This window comes from Felis catus, chromosome D4, assembly GCF_018350175.1.
Source record: "Felis catus isolate Fca126 chromosome D4, F.catus_Fca126_mat1.0, whole genome shotgun sequence".
NCBI classification, from domain to species: Eukaryota; Metazoa; Chordata; class Mammalia; order Carnivora; family Felidae; genus Felis; species Felis catus.
This window is the reverse complement of record NC_058380.1, coordinates 13,068,092-13,085,081: the sequence shown is the minus strand read 5'-3', so window position 1 is coordinate 13,085,081 and position 16,990 is coordinate 13,068,092. Positions and strand designations below refer to the sequence as shown.

Genomic DNA, 16,990 nt, shown 5'->3' with positions numbered 1-16,990 from the left:
AACAAAACCCACTCAAGCCAGATTAAATCAAGAAAGACTGGCTGTAAGTGTGTAAGAGGAAACCTCAGAGACATTCAAAGGCAGGAAACAAAGCATGACGTGAGCTGACTGAAAATAAAACTGGAAGTGGTTGGGGAAGCCAGAGTCCAAAGACACGGCCACTCTCGTCTGCTTTTCTCACCACGTCCCTCCAGTGTCAATCCATTTATCTCCGTTTCTCCCCTTTCCTTCCTCCCGTCATTCTCTGCTCCCTCTCTCAGATGGCCTGCTTCACATACCTAACATGGTCTGACTCCATGTGACAATTGAGTTAAGTTCCTGGCATCATCTCCCTAAAGTTGCTGTCCCTCAGTGTAAGTTCTAAAGACAGGGTCTGATTTGTCATTGTCCATTCAATGAATTTGCTCCTCCTTGGGTGATGATGGGAATGGCCCTGAACTGGGGATTGGGAGGGGGAGGGTGAAGAACCTGGGGCTTTGTCCACCTGAATGAAAGACTTAGTCTGCCTCTCCTAGCTGTGAGCAGCACAGAGGAAGCTGAGCGTGTATATATGTACTGACATTATCTATTGGCCATCGATATGGACATTACCTATTGATAATGCTGTAGGACCAGCCACCCCAAAAGGCAGTGGCTTGAAGCTATAAGCATGTACTGAGCTCAGGTGGATGTGGGTTGGCTGGAAGGTTCTTCTGGTCTTAGCGGGGCTCGGTCACATGCCAGGGAATCAGCTGGCTTTCAGCTGATCCAGAAGAGCCTGAGCTCCAACAACAGAAGTGACTGGAATCAGAGGCCCGTGTGTTTCCTCCTCCAGCAGGCTAGCTCAGGCATGTTCCTCATGGTTCTGACTGGGGCAGAAGAGCAGAAACAGAAACACTCGAGGTTCTGTTTTTCTTTTTTCTAGGTTCTGTATGGAACACATTTGCTGACATCCCATTGGCCAGAGAAACTCACATGGCCAAACTCAGAATCAAGGAGCAAAAGACTTAGTTTAGTAAGAGAAACTGTCACATCATAAGGAGCTTGGATATGGGGGGAGGAGAGAAATTGGAGCTAAATTGGAGTCAATCCAGTGTGTCACGGCAACAAACTCAGTGACATGTGCAACAGGCTGTGCCTCTCCCCAGCAAGAGGTGCGCAGAATTTTCCTGATATTAGTTCCTGATTCCAAATAATGAACCACCAAGGTTGGGGTTTTGAAGCCTCTCAAATATTAGCAACAAAATGACAATGTTGTCTCCAGATAAAGCTACATGTATAGAATTGCAAAGCCACAGAACCGAGATAACAGAGGGAATTGAATTTTTCTCCCTTTTCCCCCATAATTCCTGCCCCTCCCCCACCCACATCTCACACACAACATGCCTAGGCTTGTGACATCCTGCTTTCTAGTTCCCTGGATTTAAAAATGAGGCATATTCAGTTTAATAGTGCTTTTTAGGTAGCTCAAGGTTGAACTTGTGTGCAAATAGCAAGTAGACCAGAAGCCCTAAGGAGTTGAAGGCTTTGTCATCTGTATCCCTCCTCCCCCATGGTGACTGGTTTCCATGTATGACAGTGGGGGCTAATTGTTTGATTGCTTGTGTGCCAGGAGTGAGAAGAATAAGGTTTCTACAAGTGACCTCCAGGGTCACTATCCAGGGATAGATGATCTATCTGGTCTAGAAGTTATTCTGGTCTTTTCTTCCCTGTCACAGAACCATAACGTAGTAGAAGATCAGGACTAGATGGGCTTGGAGATCATCTAGCCCAGCATTTTCCAACTGTTAGTCACATAAACCACTCATTGTTTTGTAAAAATGTGCTCTACTCTTTAATGGTTTTAGTGAAATTGGCTTATTTTTAAAATCTAAATTATTTTTAAAAATTTATCACAGCCATAAATTGAAAAATCAGTATGATTTGACATAAATAAAAGATAACCATAAAATAAACACAATGGCAACCACATTGTTAGGAAATTCTCTCCAGATGTTTGAGCCTCAGGCCTGCCCAGTTTTCACTAATAGGGGAGTTCAGCAAACGTGAAGGAAGTGTTAAAGAAATATGACCCTCAAAGTGACGTATTCTCCCTGATGGAGTCAGGAAGATCGGAAGGGATTTGAAAAGGTCACCAGTTTCTCACTGTCCAGTGTTATTTAGTGCCCAGTTCCTGTATTCTAAAATCATCTCGGACTTCCTGCGTTGGGGTGTGGGCACCACGCTGTAGGGAATATCAGTGGTCCTGGTCCCTCCTTTCACAGATGGAGGAGCTGAGGCCTCTCCCTTCTCCCCGGTGGGGGCCTTGGTGCCTGGTCACTACTGCTTTGCCTCTTACCTACCAGCTGGGTTAGGGGGAAGGAAAAGAAATGAACCACAAAAGAAGTAAAGGGCAGAGCTGGAGGATGGTATTTGGATGCCACAATGCTGGAGCTTCCTTGGTTTTCTTGCGGTCCTCCGCTTCTGGAAGACATAGATGGTAGCCTACTGACAGGCATGGAAAGTGCCTCACACTCCCATGAAGAAAACCTCTGCCTGCCTCCACCACCGTCAAAGACTTTTAGATCAGGAAGCTTCTAGAAAGATGTAGCCATACGAAGGGAAGGGAGGCATCTCCAGTTGTCCTTCCGAAACAAAACAAAACAAAACAAAACAAAACAAAACAACCCCCGTTGTGTCAGAAAAGGCCAAGAGCACAGCCATCTAAATCTAGTTCATTCTTGGAGTAAGCCACAGGGGCTGTGCTAATGGAATTCTAAATCCTCCGGCAAACTATATGGATTTTCAAAAGAAGGTGGAGAAATCCTCTTTGTCCTGTTATCTTTTCAAAATGGATTTTTAGTTGAAAATCCTTGCTTTAAAAAAAAATAGGATAAATGTAGTCATATACTCAGCTAAGCTCTTTATTCCATTGCCTATGATCTGGAATAAGCTTTTGAGACGCTTCTTCAGACAGGAGGGGAAGGGACAATCTTCAAGAAATATTCTTCTTCAACATATTTTTAAGGAAGATGCTGATTATATCAAACACTGCCTAGTGTTTCATTTTAAATTTCTCTTACTCTTTGGGGAAAAGGTGTTATGTGCCTTTAAAAAGATGTTTCTCTTCCCCATATATTATAGGAGGAAATCAAAAGGGCATGCATCTTACTCTCTGTGACATGGGTGCCTACACCTGATACCCATAGTATGGATCAAATCTCTTTCTCCACATTCTGAATTTTAGTGTTCTGTACATTTGTTACCTCATCTGAACAGCTCAAGCCGTTATTCACGTTGATGGAAACAAGAAAAATTCAGATGCCTATCAGCTTGCCCCTACATTTGCTCATAAATGAAAGATTCCCCTCAACCTTGTGTTGGCTCTTTCTTCAGAGGCACAGAGGAAACTTTGTAGTAAGAAGGCTTTCATGGACCTCCTGACTGTTCTGTCTTTGAGATCCTGATGGAGGTACTAAAGCTTTCTGAACCTCAGTTCTGTAAAATGGGGATAAGAATATCTACTGTGTCAAGATATTGTCAATATTAAAATAAGGCAATATAAGTAAAGTTCATAGCACAGGGCCTTTTTTTTTTTTAATTTTGAGAGAGAGAGCCAGTAAGCAGGGGAGGAACAGAGAGAGAATCCCAAGCAGGCACTGAGCACCAGCAAAGAGCCCTATGCAGGACTCGATCTCACAAACTGTGAGATCGTGACCTGAGCCCATATCAAGAGTCAGACGCTTAACCAACTGAGCCACCCAGGTGCCCCAGGGCCTTATATTTAAGCATGTAATAGGTGGTCGCTCTTATCATTATGCATTACTACATTGGAAAGGCCACATGAGATCCATCAGAGTCCATACAGGCTCTGCGGTCGGAGAGAAGACTCACTTCTGCTTCATCCGTAACTGCGTCTCCTGTAGCAGGTCCACTGGCATGTAACAAGAAGTCACTATTTTTTGGATGAATGTTTGAAGGGTTCTGGTATTATGGCTTGTTAGCTATTTGATCTTGGGTAAGGTATGTCACCCCTTGGCACATGTTTTCCCAACCATGAAGGCAAGGGAATACATTTCTTACAGAGCTGCGGGGAAGCTTAAATGCAGTGGCCGATGTGAAGCGCCCAGCACTGAGGCTGACACACGCTGTGCTCTTCCCCGCGCGTATATCCCCGGTCTCTACCGCCCTTCACTTTGGAGGATCCCAGATGAAGAACTAGGGTCAGCGTTTCCTGAGGAAGATAGCAAGAAAGACTTTATTCGAGGGAGTGATGGGCTACTACGATGCAGTTTTGTGATAGGAAAGAGATCGTGCCCAACTCTGAATGCAGCAAGGGAGACTAGAAATCTATAGCTGGGAGCAGGGTGTGGGTCAGAAGATGGAAAATCACGAACAGGAAATACCAGGCTAAGGGGGTTCTGGCCATACCGGGCTGCTAGGTGGTCAAGACATCAGCTGGGGGATGGTGGAGGATGAGAAAACTCATCAGAGAGTGATGGTTATGAGATATTGAGGGGTGGGAATTCTGGCTGAAACTGACTCAGCGGGATTCTTGCTGAAAGTGGCAATGAAGAGACAATCCTGGAAGGTACAGAGGTCGGGGGCTAGCTGACGAAGAGCCCAGACCAGCCTGAGTGGAGTTTGGCCAGGCAGAGTCCCTGTCAATACCTACCCCAGTCCTGGCTGGAAAGGGGGCAGAAAGTGAGCTGGGGTGGGCTCCAGAAGGCCAAGTGAACATTGAAAACCAAACAGGATTCACCCAGGTGGAGCTTGGGACAGAGAGGGAGGTTTCAGAGGGGCCTTCTGGAAGCAAAAGAAGCATGGCTGACAGCAAGGGAGAGCATGACATTTCTAGGAACTGCAAGAGACTCATGCCAGTTTGTGCTGTGAGGGAAGGGCGGGAAGTGGCAAGAGATGACCCTGGGCCAGCCACTCTCAGAATTTGGACTTCATCGTGGAGCCAGTGGGTGCCTCCATCACTGGGTTCTCCTCCCAAGGGAGTAAATGAACAGGACCTTCTGCAGGGCTCTCTTGGGTGGTTAGTGCCACAACTACCAATAATAATAACGATGCCGGCTGTTTGAACACACCTGACTCCCACACACGATCACCTTGCAGGCAGATCTGAATGAAGCACTTTGGCCATCTTTTCCAGCCCTAAAAACAGGGTCTTGGTGTCTCAACATTATTAAAACCCTCTTAGGCTAAGAGCATGCATTTTGGACTTGATGGCATGTCAAAAATCATATAATCTTTCCAGCCTAATTCTAGCTCATTGGACTCACTTTAGGGGCACTGGAGAATTTCCTGGGAAACTTTATAAGAAATATCAACACCTGGACCCCCCCCCCCTCGGAGATTCAGATTCAAGTGTCTGGGGTGGAGCAGGGCACTGGCATATTTTAAAGCTCCTCTGTGCAGCCAGGGTTGAGAACCACTATGGAGCACACAGTGTAGCAACGGTAGCTCTTGAGAAGGGAAAGGACTCCCCTTGCCAGATACTCCAGCTGAGATTCTGGGTCAACTTTGCAAACCTTCCTGGCAGATCTTCAGAAGCTGCCTGTGGCAACGGAGACTACTGCACGCACTGCCCCTCTTTACAAATAGACTGTGTTCTTTTTTTTAAATGTTTATTTATTTATTTCAAGACAGAGAAAGAGTGCATGTGTACAGGAGGGACAGAGAAGAGAGAGAGAGGAGAGAAAGAGAGAGAGAGAGAGAGAGAGGAGAGAGAGAGAGAATCCCAAGCAGGCTCCCTCCTGTCAGCTCAGAGCCGGAATCAGGGCTTGATCTCATGAACCGTGAGATCATGACCTGAGTTGAAATCAACAGTCTGATGCTTAACTGACTAAGCCACCCAGGCGCCCCCAGATAGACCCTGTTCTAAAGCCAACATATGGCAGCTAAAGAGGGAGGGGGACCTCCCCTACCCCTTGGCACCTAAGGGCATGGTCTCACTCCCAGGCCATGTTGTCTGTGCAGGACTAAGGCGCTCTGTCAGGGATTTGCTTTTCCCCTGAATTTACCTGGAAACCCCAAGCAGGCTTCATTTGCACGTTACTCACGCTCATCCAATCCCACACGTCACCTTCCCCATCACCCCTAACTCCAGAACTTTTTTTTCCATTTGCCCATTTATTCAGTGCAGTTGGGTTCTGTGCCCTGGGCCTTGAAAAGCACATTTTTGGAAAGGAAATGCTCCTGGAAGAAAGCAGGGAGCTAAGAGCTCCAGAGTCCCGGCCCATCACCTGTCATCAGCCCCCCCACCCCCACCCTGGGTGAAATACCATCCATCAGGAGCACTGAGCGACCAGCCCAGGAAATACTTCCCACGTCTCTGCCCTGTTTTATTCCTACCACACTGAGACTGCAGATCCTTAGCTCAGAGCCCCAGAGTTGTTGCCTGCAGCGATTAACTGCCACCCGTGTGTTAATTCCCAATCAATAACCCCTCTGCTGCTGCTGTTACAGCTGTAGGCGGCAGACTGCACAGCACATTTTGGAAGTAACTTGATGGGGCAGTGAGACTCTGCACCCCCCAGCCAGTCCCCAGAAAAGCCCTCCCCAGGCTTCCTCACGACAGCAAGTGCCCTTTACTAAGTGTCCGTCGGGGGCAAGGGCCAGAGTGGGCGAGCAGGGGTGCGTCACCTCTTTCAGGTCCCGTGACAACTTGAGAGATGGCAGAAGCAGCTCCCGTCTGGTATCCCTTGAGATATTCACCACGCTTTCATTTCTCTCTTTTGGCTTTTTTAGAGTTCTTTTATTTTTTTTCTGTTTGTTTTGAGATGGCTGTATTTTTCCTCCATCTAAAAAAAAAAAACAAAAACAAAAAAACTTCTCTCATTCAAATCAGTCTTTTTTTTTTTTTAAATCACATAGCCACGGCTTCTCATTTCTTGCCTGTGCTGCTTTCCTTAGCTCCCTGTGGACAGAATGAGACACGGGAGGATGGCAAAATAATCCAGCTGCCTCCCTGCAAGACAGGAGCCTGGATTGTACCGGCCATCATGGCCTGCTACCTGTTAGTGGCGAACATCCTGCTGGTCAACCTGCTCATTGCCGTCTTTAAGTAAGTGGGTCCTTCCCTAGAGGATGTGGGGTAGAGGGAGAAGCAGGGGGGTGGGGGGGGGCAGGCGCTGGGGCTTCAGAAAGGAGTGGGGTTTCTCTCTTGATTCTCTCACATCTCTATTTCAGCAATACATTTTTTGAGGTGAAGTCAATATCCAACCAAGTGTGGAAGTTTCAGAGGTATCAGCTCATCATGACCTTCCATGAGAGGCCGGTTCTGCCCCCACCTCTGATCATCTTTAGCCACATGACCATGATATTCCAGCACCTGTGTTGCCGATGGAGAAAACACGAGAGCGACCCAGATGAGAGGGACTATGGCTTGAGTAAGCTTCGGGGGACAGCCCTGGGCAGCCTCAAAGCAGGAACTCCTACTATATCCTACAGACAGTCATGTAGGACCATGTGCCCACCTGGTTCCTTCTGCGTCCAGCAGACTGTGGGCAGCTCTGAACACTTGGGAAGGCGTGGGAGGGTCTGTTTCTATGGGAAACAGTGCTGTGTGAGGACACTAGAGGCTGAAATGGAGCAATCTTAGCCTCCCATCTTTCTTAGTGAACAAAACCAGTCTCTGGCAGGGCTGTTCTAGCACCTCCATAGATTCTAAGCTCCTTACTGGCCAGAGGTCCCACCACAAAATATATGCACCATAGTGATATGCTCCCAATGCTACATTATGTATAATGTAAGAATCATTACATGGGTTCAGTTGGGTTGTAGTTGACTAAGTCTGATTTTTTTCCTTATCATTTCTGGACCTATCTTTTTTTTTTTTCAGGGCTTAAACATTCCCCAGGCCTTAGAGGTTATGGCCGTTTGCTCTGCTTTCTATTAGTCAAAGGAATAACAGAAAACCCCTCACCATCCACCTACTACCCAGTGTTTCTAGAAGGAGGTTCTGTTGGCTTTGGGGCAGAATAATTCTTCAGTGTATGGGATTGTCCCACACATGGCAGAAAATTTAGCACTTCTGGCCTCCGTACATTGAATATAATAGCTCCTGGAGATTTCCTAAATGCCCCCTTAGTACGACCCAGAGTTAATTACTATTGGGAATCCAGCCCCATTCAAGCAAGTTTCTGTGGTTTCTCAAAGTGTGTCAATTAGACTACCTATACTAAATCTACTGAGCCAGAGCCTCTAGGATTGTGACCCAGGAATTACCTCTCAGTGACACTAGTTAGTGCTCTAAAGTTTAAACCAAAGCCACCTCATCAACTGACTCTCTCTAAGTCTGGAGCTTTTAACAACTTCTCTGACAAAATAATGCCCAACTCCTTTCTAGACATTAAAATTACAGAGTTGAAGGGAAGTGAAAATTCCAGAATTCACTATTTCCACCAGAAACACAAATATAGGCACATAGAAAGCTTAGAGGGAAAAAGTTCAAATTTCTGCTGGGCTCTTTCTACAGCTCTATCAGTTATGAATCAGCCTACCTGATATTAACAGAGAACCAGGCTAACAACACAAATCAATAAAGCTTTATTTATCTGACATAACTCAAAGTGAAGAGGTAATAGCCCATCACTCAGCAATAGCTCCCTGAAGTCAAAGACCCCAAGTCTTATTTTTTAAGTTCAGCAACTCCTTCTTGCCCTGTCTTATCTCATGGTTACAGAATAGCTGCTGTACTTCCAGGCATTACATTCATGTTCAAGGCAGGAAGAGGAGGGAAGGTGAGAAAATGTAGAAAGAAGGAGCTACACCTGAAAAGTTTCTCAGGAAAGCAGAACCTCTTCCCAATCCACCACCCCTCCCTGCAGCAGAGAAATGTATGGGTTTGGCTTTCCAGCCTTGGTTGTGGGCAAATGGAAAGAGGGAATGGGGTTGCCATGGGCTTGTAGTAAGACCAGTGAACATTCGTTGTCTGCCACACTCCTCAGACCAGTAACTGAACTTGTAAGTAACCTCCATTCCCTGCATAGCTCCATTTTCTTTGATTTAGCTACTTTCTGAACCTCACAATGGGTATAATTCTAACCAGCCACGGCAGTAAACCAGATATACCCAGGTGAACTTTAGGGCTCCATCGTGACTCTAACGCACAGAAACAGGACAATGATACGAGTTGCCCGATTGGATTTGGCTTTAGCCAAATTAGTGAAGAATCTAGGCTCCTTTTCTTAACCTTGATGAAACGAAGAGTAGTCATTAGGCCTGCAGATTAGATGTCATTGCTGATCCTTCCTGTTGTCACTTTTTTCCACAGAACTGTTCATAACTGATGATGAGCTCAAGAAAGTACATGATTTCGAAGAGCAGTGCATAGAGGAGTATTTCAGAGAAAAGGATGATCGATTCAACTCGTCCAATGATGAGAGGATACGCGTGACTTCAGAAAGGTCTGTTCCATGGGCACATGCCTCTTGGGAATGCTTTGTGTCATGCTGTAACTTATCCACTGTGTTTGCTTGCCCAGACCCCAAAACAGACCCCTTTGTGTTTATTTGTCTTGTCCAAGAAATCATCAAGCTTATGAGAGGGTGGGACATTGTCAGAAGCAACTACAGAGCAAACTTCCAGACTTCCAGACCCTTCCTGGACTTCCTCAGGAGGCAGTAGCACCCGCCCTCCTGAAGATGAGATTGTTGAGGCTAGGACAGGGCAGGGCTTGTTGGCTCAGACCAGGAATTGGAACGTTCCAGCCCAGATGCAAACCAAGTGAGACCCAGCCCAACTCGAGGGCTTCCAGCAGGTTGATGTTTCATGTAGATCAGTGGGCATCTTTGGGGGAGAAGGAGAACAGTCCTGGCATCTGGCACATATGGGTATTCGGCACCTTCTGAATCAACGGCAATGAAAGATCTGACAATTAGTTACAATAATGGATGAGGGTTTCTTTTTTTTTTTTCAGAATTATTTTTGTTTTATTCTTTTTATAGAACAAGATAAAAGCAAAGGAGTGAAAGCAGATTCTTCTACCCAGGGGTGATATACTTTTAGATCTCATTGGCCAGTTTTGTGGACCAGTAAGACTATAAAGAAAAAAAAATCCCCAAATACAAAGAGGAGAGTCCGTGAAGTTTAATAAACCTAGCTTCATGCAAATGAATTTATAGTTCCTTCTTTTTCTCATTTTGCTGTGGACTAATAAAAACTTCATTCTGGGCTAGCACGTTCAAAACCCAGAATTTGGGATGGGCACCTGGGTGACTCAGTTGGTGAAGCATCTGACTCTTGATTTTCAGCTCAGGTCATGATCTCATGGTTTGTGAGATGAAGCCCCACATCGAGCTCCACACTGACAGCATGGGGCCTGCTTGGGATTCTCTTTCTCCTCTCTCTCCCCCTCCCCTGCTCATTCTCTCTCTCTTTCTCACTCTCTCTCTCTCTCTCTCTCTCTCTCTCAGTAAATAAACTTAAAAATACAGATTTGGGAGCCACTGTTATAAAGAACATGCAGACTGTTATGAAGTATGGTGTAACTTTAGATTGTAAGCATTGAAATATGAAGATGCAACTATTATAAATAGTGGGAAAGGGCATAATATATTGATGATTTTAGTTGATATGATTCAAACTTCTAAGATATGAGTCAGTGACCTCAAGTTTTAGAGAAATGACATTCTGTCTGCTTACCCACTTCATACACTCTCTAGTGGCTCTGTGGAAATTACATAAGTGGCATTTTTCTGTTTCTGGCTCTTCATGTCTTTAAAGAATGCAGTCTACCTAAGTAGGTATATATACACATGCCACTGAGTGATTGTATCCATTGGTACTCAGCCAATATTAACAAAGCTTAAAGCTATGCGCATATTTTATGCTCATCTGTCATTGCAAAATAGAGCATTTTGTGATGATATGATGTGAAGTGATATGCTGGCAACAGAGGAAGGACCTGCAAATCTAGAAATCTCTGCCATTCAAAGGCCTTGAAAACACTTTATTGATGGACATATAGCCATGTGGTTTCCAGAAAATTGTGCCTTGGGGACACGTTCCCCATTACTCAAACATATTTCCAAAGCGTATGTAGAGGAGATTTTGAAATGCTTTTTGAACTCAAAAAGCCACAGACCTGGGGGCACAGAAAGGTAGGAGGAAGGAGGGTTAAGATGCAAGGAAGCTTTTGCCTCTCTGGGGAACTAGAATGAGGGGTACAGACACCAGCACATGTGAACATGTTGGGAACCATGTCACCAATTCCTTTTCAATGAAAATAGGAAGGAACTATACAGCACCTTCACCTGAGCCCCTCACCCCACAGCTATAAGCATTTCCAGAAGACTCCTTCCCCAAGACCCTGTTCCTCTCTGAGTGGCTTCAAAGCCCAGCCCTCAAGGACGATGACCGAAGTGAGCGATCCCCAGAAATCCAGGACAGATCATAGGTACCCCCTCCCTGTGTCTTAGGCATTAGCTGGCCTTCTGGAATAAGGGGGGGCCTGGAGGACAAGGACAACCTCATGACCAAGCCCTGGTGCCAGAGAAGTGAATCTAAGCCCAGGCCTCATTCTCCTTCTGTTGCTTCTGTCTGTGTTGGTTTGGGGTTTGGTTTTTGGTGGTGGTGGTGGTGGCAGTGGCTGTTTTGCATTTGTAAGTGTACCGGAGAATAAATCTTTAACACTAGAATTGTGCTCAGCACAACAGAAACACTACAAAGTGCATGAGAGAACAGATATCAACCAAGGAAATAGAAGATCCATATTACCTGTCTCACACGTTTCCTGGGACATATCCTTTCTGAGTGGAGTGGCAGGTGAAATCTCCTGTCCTATTTACATTCAATAGATAGATAATAGATAATAAATTATAGATAATTTATTATCTATTTTCTATAGATAATAGATAAAAATAAAAAGATAATATACACACATTCAGATAGGTACATATGTTTAATTTATATAAATTAACTACATACATTCTGTTAACTATATAGGATATTATATAATTCTCCTGTTATGTTCGACAGCCCCAATACAGAGATTTGAAATCAGAAAAACTCAGAGCTGGTTCTGCTGGGATCAAAGACTTGGGGAAAGGGTTTCTTCATGTTCTGAGCCCCATACCACTCACCCTGCCACTGCCTGTAAACTATAACTTACTTATATAAGTTTTACTTGCATGAATTTTTTTTAGAAATACAGAGATCCTTCCATAATTGTCAATTTAAATGCATCATTCTGAAGTCATATTTTCGTACCCAAATGGTATCTAAAGAGAGCAACACAATATTCAGGAGATCATTAACACCTTTACGGGAACCGATTCTGAAAATTAACGCCTCATAGGAACTGATTCCTGAAAAAAAAAAAACCTTGTTTTTCCATATATATGTATTATATATATAATATATACACATGTATATACATGTATATACACGTAATATATATATAATTCTATTCATTTTATCTCATTGTTGGCTTGAGAAGTGTACTTGCTATGCCTTCAGTATAGCTCATCAGATGCCGGCCAGCACACATCAGGTAAACCAAGACAGAAAGAACCAAGACTCCAAAAATACCGTGTTTCACAATATTGACCCATCTTTCGTTTGGTTAAAAACCAGCCAGGTACCCAAATTTCTCCAGTCAGCTCAGCATGTCAACCTCCCTGCTAAAATCACAACATACCCCATCACTAACATTATGCATCTGTGTTACTGTATTGGTCTAGATTATGAAGACAAGATTAATATTGAGCCCATAAAGTCTCCTGTAAATGAGCCCTATCTTTTCAAAGTACTCAAAACATCTGCTTAATTACATACTCCTGAGCTATTCCATAAGTACTGCCTAGAATTTATGTCAAGCTTTCATAATTCCTAGACTTTGGGAACTTTTAATATCAGAAAAACATTTTCCTATCTCCAGTCTCCTGACTTTTCTTGTTAATTTCCCCTTGGTTCTTAAGAGTTACCCACGTTTTCTGGTGATCACAGCTGGAGCTTTTTTTTTTTTTTTTCTGGTTCCTTTCACTCATTTAAAGCAGGGCTTGCAAACTGGTGACTTGGACACACCTGCACGCAGAGGGTTGTTGGGTAAGGCTTACAGCGATTGTGAAAATCCATGCTGAATGCCCTGGACTGGGCATGCTCTCTGCTGCCACTGAGTCCCAGCTTCTGTCCTCATACAATGCCATACGCATTGAGTTCTCCGACCCCTGACTTCCAGCTTCCAGATCATCCTCCCCAACGCCTTCCTCCCCTCCCTCAAGTTCCACTCGTCAGAAGAAGTTGCATTTGAATTTCTCTCCAGTAACAGTTGAAGCAAACTAGAATATACATGGTCACTGGTGTCATTTATCTAACCTTATCTTTCCCCAACCAAAGGGTTTGCGCCCTTTCGTCACTTCGCCTAGATCCAAAAACAGGAATAGTCATGTGACTATGAATAGTGTATTCCACTTCTGATTTTCATAACAAAGGAAGACAAGAATAACTTAGGATATATGAATAATCAAAAAACAGGGTAAGCCAAAAAAGATGAGCCTCACTCACCTCCCAGCCCTATCTTTTTCCAGTGCTGATCTTTGGTATCTCCATGATTGAGCTGGATTTCAATTTCTCCCCTTTTTTCTTCCCAGGATGATGAGAAGGATAATTGGACCAAAGGGAAGGGGAGGTGACTCTAAAAGACTTAAATAAGTCACAAATTAGATGTCAGTCTGTGGATAAGCAAGAGTTCACTTTATCTGTTCTGTGTCATCCCCTTGCATTTGAAACCCTGTACAAGTCTGCCCTTTCCCCGACAAGAGGCCCTGTGATTGGTTCGTGTGATAATGGGATTGCTTTTGCCCTCCATCCTATAGCCATCTTGCTGCTAGCTCTCCAGGGAATATTTGAGATTTAAAACAGGCATGGCCTGCCAAGCCTCTTTTTTCCTTTCACTACTTTTCCTTTAGCCACATTTTGAGGTTATCAGGAAAGAAAATGAATTTGTAGAAAATAACAGTTCTTAAGAAATTGAGTATTGAGGCTGAAATTTTCTGCGCCATTAGGATCTTCTTTGGAATGTCCTTTCTTTTCTTCATCATACTGGTCGTTAGAGGCTAGTTGTCCTCTTAGCTGGGATTTCCCCCAACCTATCGAGTTAGGAATTTCCTCTGGTGGGATCCTGGCTGTCACTTTCTTGGGCATCCAGAGGCAGGAGTGACCTCACATCTTTCCAGGACCACATCGTGTTGCTAATGTGCTTGCCTCCCAAGTTACTCTGAAGAAGCCATGAGAGGCCCAGCGATGCAAAAGAAGGAAAGAAAAATAAAGTGTTCTCCCCACACAGCATCTTCCTTCCCCAACTTTTTTCTCTTGCTCCATCACTTCCTGTGTCTGTCTTAAGCGTTCCTTTGATCCATAAATTCTTACCATTGTTACCTCCTTTTTCTCTCCTGAGTGGTTTGACCAGGGTCAGCAACTAATGACTACAATCATGACCCAAAACTCTTGGCTTGGTCCTCAAACGTATTTATATCTGTGATGCACACCCATTTACAATTGCTTTTCAAAAAAAAAAAATTTTGTTTTTTAAGATTAAGGGAAGCACTCTGTTTATGGAACAAACATATAGGAGTTTAACTCTAAGATTTTTTATTCTTTTATAACTCCTACACTCCACCCCTACAGTTATATTCATGACTTAAATGATCATACAGTTACGTGGTTAAACACATCTAGAAATCTGGAAGAAAATGGATGAAACCGTCCATTCTCCCCACCCCACCCCACCAAGTACTACATTCCAAAACACCTCAGAGCCCACAGGAGAGCCTACCAAGGAGAACTTTGGTGAAGAATAGCTCCTTGGCCCTGTTGTAGCTGTCTTCCTCACTACCTCCAACTATTCCATTCCTGGGGCCATGCTTCTTTTTCTTGACTCTCGAGGTTCCCCCAGGCACCTCTCTGCTTGCCTTCTTCCCCCTTCCTCCTACCACCTCTCTTCTTCCCATCCCCTTGGGCTCCTTAGTTTCTGTGTCCGGTTTACTGTCCACAGCCAGCTCCTGACTCTTCCATTGCTTCATGGTGCCTTAGCTCTGCCTCTTATCTGATACTTCTCTCTGCAGTGTTGGATCCTCGGGCTGAAGAGAGGTGGGATACAGGGAGGGATCTCCCCACAGGGCAGGGAGACCCTTCACAGGGCTCAGCCCAGTGATCCCAAGCAGTTAGGCTAAAAGAGCATCTTTATCTCTTTCCATACTCGCCTTGTTGTATACACCAGGCTCCAGGGAAACAAAGAGGAGGAGGGAAACGGTCCTGTCTTTTGTTACTCTGCCAACACTAAAACACTCCAGTACCTAGAGTATCCAAAATGGAAAGTCCCGTTCTACCAAAAAAGTGCATGTCTCCTGCTCCTGACTTTAATGAGGAAGTATTTTATCCACTCGCTCAAAGCTTATTGCATTGCAAAACAGGAAATCGCAGTACTTGCAAAACCAAACTGCATAGGCTAGATGGTGACCAAGTGAATTGGAAGTCTATAAGACACACAAACTTGTTATTGTAAGTAAGTTTGTTTCTCAAGCTGTGTTTATATCACAAAATGAAGTGATACAGGGTAAAGTGGTAGTTTCCTTCTGAATCAGCCGTGTTAACTGAGAGATTAGCATTGAGTTTGCCAGCTTCACAATCGCTAGATTTTCGAGTCTTTTAAGGCAGACACCTGGGCATGGTGGCAGACTGTTCCTGGGCCCCAGGAAGTGCTGGGTTGGGTATGGAGCATCAGGAGGATGTCTCTAAAGCAGGGCTCAGGAGGGCAGTCCAGAGCCTTGGGCTGGGTGAAGGCAACCTGAAAGATAAGAGAGCAGAATGGGTGAGGTGAGTTGGAGTGGGGCGAGCTGTTGCTGAAAGAGGCAGAGATGTGACCCAAGGCAGGAGAATCACACACACCCCCACTCTGGCCAGAAGAGGGTTTTGTTTGTTTGTTTGTTTGGCTGGTTCGTTGGTTGGTTGGTTTTGCAAGCCCACAGATCCTCAGAAAGGGAAGCCCCGTGCCTCTTGTACCTCATGGCACTGAAATGTATTCTTCTCTGATTGAGGTGTCACTACTATTAACATGCCACCCCTGCTATCATCCCCATCCCCCTTCGCCACCATCACAACAGCTGGGGGGACCCAGCTCCAATTGCCACCATTGTCTGTAAAGCACATCTTATACATGCAGACATGTTTCTTTAAGGGTCAGCGGTCGCGTGGTTTAATGTGCACATTGGGAGTTTTGGAAAAGTATCTTTATCTTTATCCTCTCCAGAAAAGTTGTGAGTGGATCTCATTTCGAGTCTCCGAAAGTTTTGCCTTTGGGCATTTACAAGTGAAAGTTGGAGTTCAAACCAAAGCTTGGCTCTGGTTTTCCCTTTTCCCATCAATCCCAGAAAAATGTGGCACAATTTTATTTTAAATACGTGGCCTCTGTCTTTGTAAAAAAATGTCCAGGCAGCCTATTAAACAAACGAAATCAAGTTCATAACCATGATTGACTCAGTGAACCTTTATTGACACCTGGCAGCCCAGGAATGGAAAAAGGAATATGAGACAGTTCATGCCCTTAGGAATTTCCAGTGGGGAAGGTCAAGACATCTAGAAATAACTGTAATATAAGGTATCTATGATCAGCTATCCAGAGAGACACGGAGAGAGAGAGAGAGGAGTTGGGTAATTGACTTACAGATAGATGCTCCAGGTTTACTACAAATTACATAATCTTGGTTAAATTTCTTGATGTTTGCTTTCCCTTTATTAAAGAAAGGATTGGGTTAGATCAACGCCAGGTGCCTCAGTGACAGGACCGTATCAATTCCTATGGAGGCCCTAAATTTTGAAAAGATTATTGTGAACAGCAACAAGAATAGATTATCGTATAAATGCAAAATAAGGGACGCCTGGGTGGTTCAGTCAGTTAAGCGTCCGACTTTGGCTCAGGTCATGATCTCAGTTTGTGGGTTCGAGCCCCATGTCAGGCTCTGTGCTGACAGCTCAGAGCCTGGAGCCTGCTTCAGATTGGGTCTCCCTCCCTCTCTCTGCCCTT

The 16,990-nt window shown here is 44.6% G+C and overlaps 1 protein-coding gene across 10 annotated transcripts in view; it reads left to right on the top strand.

Annotated features, from left to right (window-relative positions):
- The window catches only part of TRPM3 (transient receptor potential cation channel subfamily M member 3), an 804,873-nt gene that overhangs the window by 778,996 nt on the left and 8,887 nt on the right, over nucleotides 1–16,990 (top strand). For all 10 annotated transcript variants that reach the window (XM_019815754.2, XM_045042771.1, XM_003995389.6 and 7 more), the window contains 3 exons: nucleotides 6,880–7,030; nucleotides 7,156–7,355; nucleotides 9,242–9,374. In XM_019815754.2, coding sequence (XP_019671313.1) covers nucleotides 6,880–7,030; nucleotides 7,156–7,355; nucleotides 9,242–9,374 — 484 coding nt within the window. The remainder of the gene's footprint in view (nucleotides 1–6,879; nucleotides 7,031–7,155; nucleotides 7,356–9,241; nucleotides 9,375–16,990) is intronic.